This window comes from Chrysochloris asiatica, unplaced genomic scaffold (assembly GCF_000296735.1).
Source record: "Chrysochloris asiatica unplaced genomic scaffold, ChrAsi1.0 scaffold00047, whole genome shotgun sequence".
In the NCBI taxonomy this organism is placed as follows: Eukaryota; Metazoa; Chordata; class Mammalia; order Afrosoricida; family Chrysochloridae; genus Chrysochloris; species Chrysochloris asiatica.
The window spans coordinates 2348431-2351363 of NW_006408565.1; the positions used below are offsets into that span (position 1 = coordinate 2348431).

Below are 2933 nucleotides of genomic sequence, written 5' to 3' on the forward strand. Positions count from 1 at the left end.
TCATCGTCTCTGCCTCTGGTGTCACTACTTCTCTGGGTAGGGACCCGCTCTCCACTCTTCTGCCTTGATGGTCCCAGGGCCCTCCGCTCCTGCTACAAAATGTCTGCCTTTACATTTCCAACCCTCAATTTCCTTTACTTTTATATATCTAAAATAATTTTTCTAAACTCAAAAAAAGATAGGTCTTGGGTCTGTGAATCTTTGCAAATATGTATGATTGCTTAACTTTTCTGTATACAGATACTTTTCCTGGGCAAAAAAAAAAAAAAAACAAACACACCACTGCATCAAGTTGATTCTGACTTTTAGCAACCCTATGTAGGGTTTCGAGGAGCTCTGGCAGTGTAGTGGTTACGAGTTGGGCTGCTACCTTCAAGGTCAGCAGTTAGAAACCATCAGCTGTTCCACAGGAGAAAGATGAGGCTTTCTGCTTCTGTTAAGATTCAAGGCCTTGGGAACTCTATGCAGGGTCACTATGAGTTGGAACCGACTCCATGGCACATAACCACCATCACCACCATGTTGGGTTTCAGAGGCTGTAAATGTTTATGGGAGTATAAAGCCTCCTCTTTCTCTTGACGAGTGGCTGTTGGATTTGAACTGAGGACCTTGCAGTTAGAACCCCAATACGTAACCCACTATGCCACCAGGGCTCCTTTCCCGAGTGAATACTTGAGAAAAACAACCAAAACTATTCAAGTGAAAAGTGTCTTAGGGATTGAATTATTAAAAAAAAAAAAAAACCTTTAAAATTTCAGCAGTAATCTGACCACCCACAGATAACAGTTATAGATAATCATAGATTTTTTTAAAACCTAAGTATGTTGTTGTTGTTAGGTGCCATCGAGTCAGTACCGACTCACAGCGACCTTATGCATAGCAGAACGAAACACTGCCCGATCCTGGGCCAACCTCACTATCGTTGCCACGCCTGAGCCCATTGATGCTGCCACTTTGCCAATCCATCTATGCTATTGCTTTAAATGTCATTAAATTTCAGTACTATTTTAAATGAAAAATTTAAGAATTATGTTTTAAGAAACAAATTTCATAGAGAAATAAGACTTAAAAAAAAAAGTCACTTCTACCCAAAATTCCTGCAATGCTGGTTGATTCCTATAGGAGATTAAGAACTGGATTGAGGGAACGTATGCATTTTTCGGTTACCTGGAAAACTTCTTGATGTGACATCAGCTCCTTGAGCATATTGGTAGCCAGCAGGAGAGGAGTCCATTTCAGTATCAACTTGTGCTTGCTCTCCAGACTGGGAAGCGTGGCTGGAAGAATCAGATATCCGTGCTTCTCGTTTGCTTGACTTATAATGAACAACTTCAGAAGGCTGTGACACCTTCAAATGTTTGGACTTTTTCATAGACTCTTTCTTTTGTTCATTCTTGGCCAAAGGTTGTTGAGCATTCCTTTGGGAGGCTGAATGGTAATTGTATTTACTCCAAGACTTTCCACCTATTACTCCTGTTCCTTGATCTGGGCTTAGGTGAGCATGTGGAGAACGATTTCCTTCTTGCCAGCTACCACTATAAAAAGAACGTTCTATACCATTAGAACTGGCATCTTTATCTGAAAGACTGAAATAGCGATCTTTCTCTTTCTCACTAATGTCTAATGAAGATTTGATGAAAGTCTTGCACACACTAATGACGTCAGTCATCTGAAGGAAGCTAGCAGCTGACATCACTTCTATGACATTCTGACCAGTAAGCGACAGCTTTCCTGAATAGACGAAATCCAGAATAACAGTGAAAGTGTCAGGGGAGAAAGCCTGAAAGGTAGCGGTGGTTGGCTGACTTATCTCCTTTGAATTCTGAGAAAGAAGCATTTTAAAGTAGCCACTACTCGCAAATAATACATTCCGATGTGCTTTGAAGATCTTCCCTTCCACTAGAATACTGCAGTCACAAAATACATCTTGCCTGCGCTGCTCATTTAGTTGTTGCAGGAGGTGAGACTGATGAGAAGAGATCTCCATTCTAAAAGGGAAAAGACATACACAGTTACCAAAAGCTGAAGAGCATTGCTTTTCTAAAATGAGTCAACTAAAATAATGTTTGTTTTCCCATTAAAAGCATTTTCTTCTTGGAAAATACAGTTTTCAGAGAAGATATGACTTTTCAATTTTAGAAGATACCATTGAATACTATCAGTATAAAACCAAAAGGAAGAAAATCCCCAGCATTTCTCAAGTTGAGGGAACTGAAGAAAAAATCCAAGCCTCAACTTGTAATTATTAAAGGATTCTCTGGGCAAAATATTGAATGATAACAGAAAGTATCAAAAGAAAATGGAAGGAAGATGGAGCAGCTGGGGACTTTAGACACAGAGAGCGAGAGGGGCTGTGTGCTGATGACCAGGGGACAGGCTAAGTACTAAGTTAGTAAAATAATGCTGTGAGCAGTGTAAGGTCCCCTTGCTGGCACAAATGGTTAAAGCACCAATCAAAAGTTTGACAGTTTGAAGCCACCCAGAGGTGCTTCAAAAGAAAGGCCTGGTGATTTGCTTCCCAAAGGTCACAGTTCTGAAAACCCTATGGAGTGCAGTTCTATTCTGACATACATGGGGTCACCTCACCATGAATTAGAACCTGTCCGATGGCAATTGTTTATAGATAATATAAAAGAGTAAACCAATTTAGATCAGGATGGGAGGGAGTTAGGCAATACCTCTCTGAACAGTAACATGTATGCTGAGACTTCAAAGGTGACCAGGAATAAGCCAGTAAAGAATAAGAGAAAAGATGGCTGGCTTAAGCAAAATGGTAGATTAGATAGTGCTGAAACTTTACTGTCACGAACTGCTGGTAAAAATAAAACCAAGTGTTGCAGACCTTGTAAGACTAGTCAGAGGTTCGAGGCCCTCTAGGGCTGAGTGTAACAAATGAGGCCACTGGCAGTTAATGGAAAATTGCTTTCATCTTA

General features: G+C 40.5%; 1 protein-coding gene across 1 annotated transcript in view; it reads right to left on the bottom strand.

The window, feature by feature from the left end:
- Positions 1–1990, bottom strand: part of ZBTB8A (zinc finger and BTB domain containing 8A) — a 10054-nt gene extending 8064 nt beyond the window's left edge. Inside the window, exon 1 of the mRNA XM_006862153.1 lies at positions 1168–1990. Within this exon, the coding sequence (XP_006862215.1) occupies positions 1168–1987 (820 nt within the window). The 5' untranslated portion in view covers positions 1988–1990. The remainder of the gene's footprint in view (positions 1–1167) is intronic.
- Positions 1991–2933: the final 943 nt, after the last annotated feature.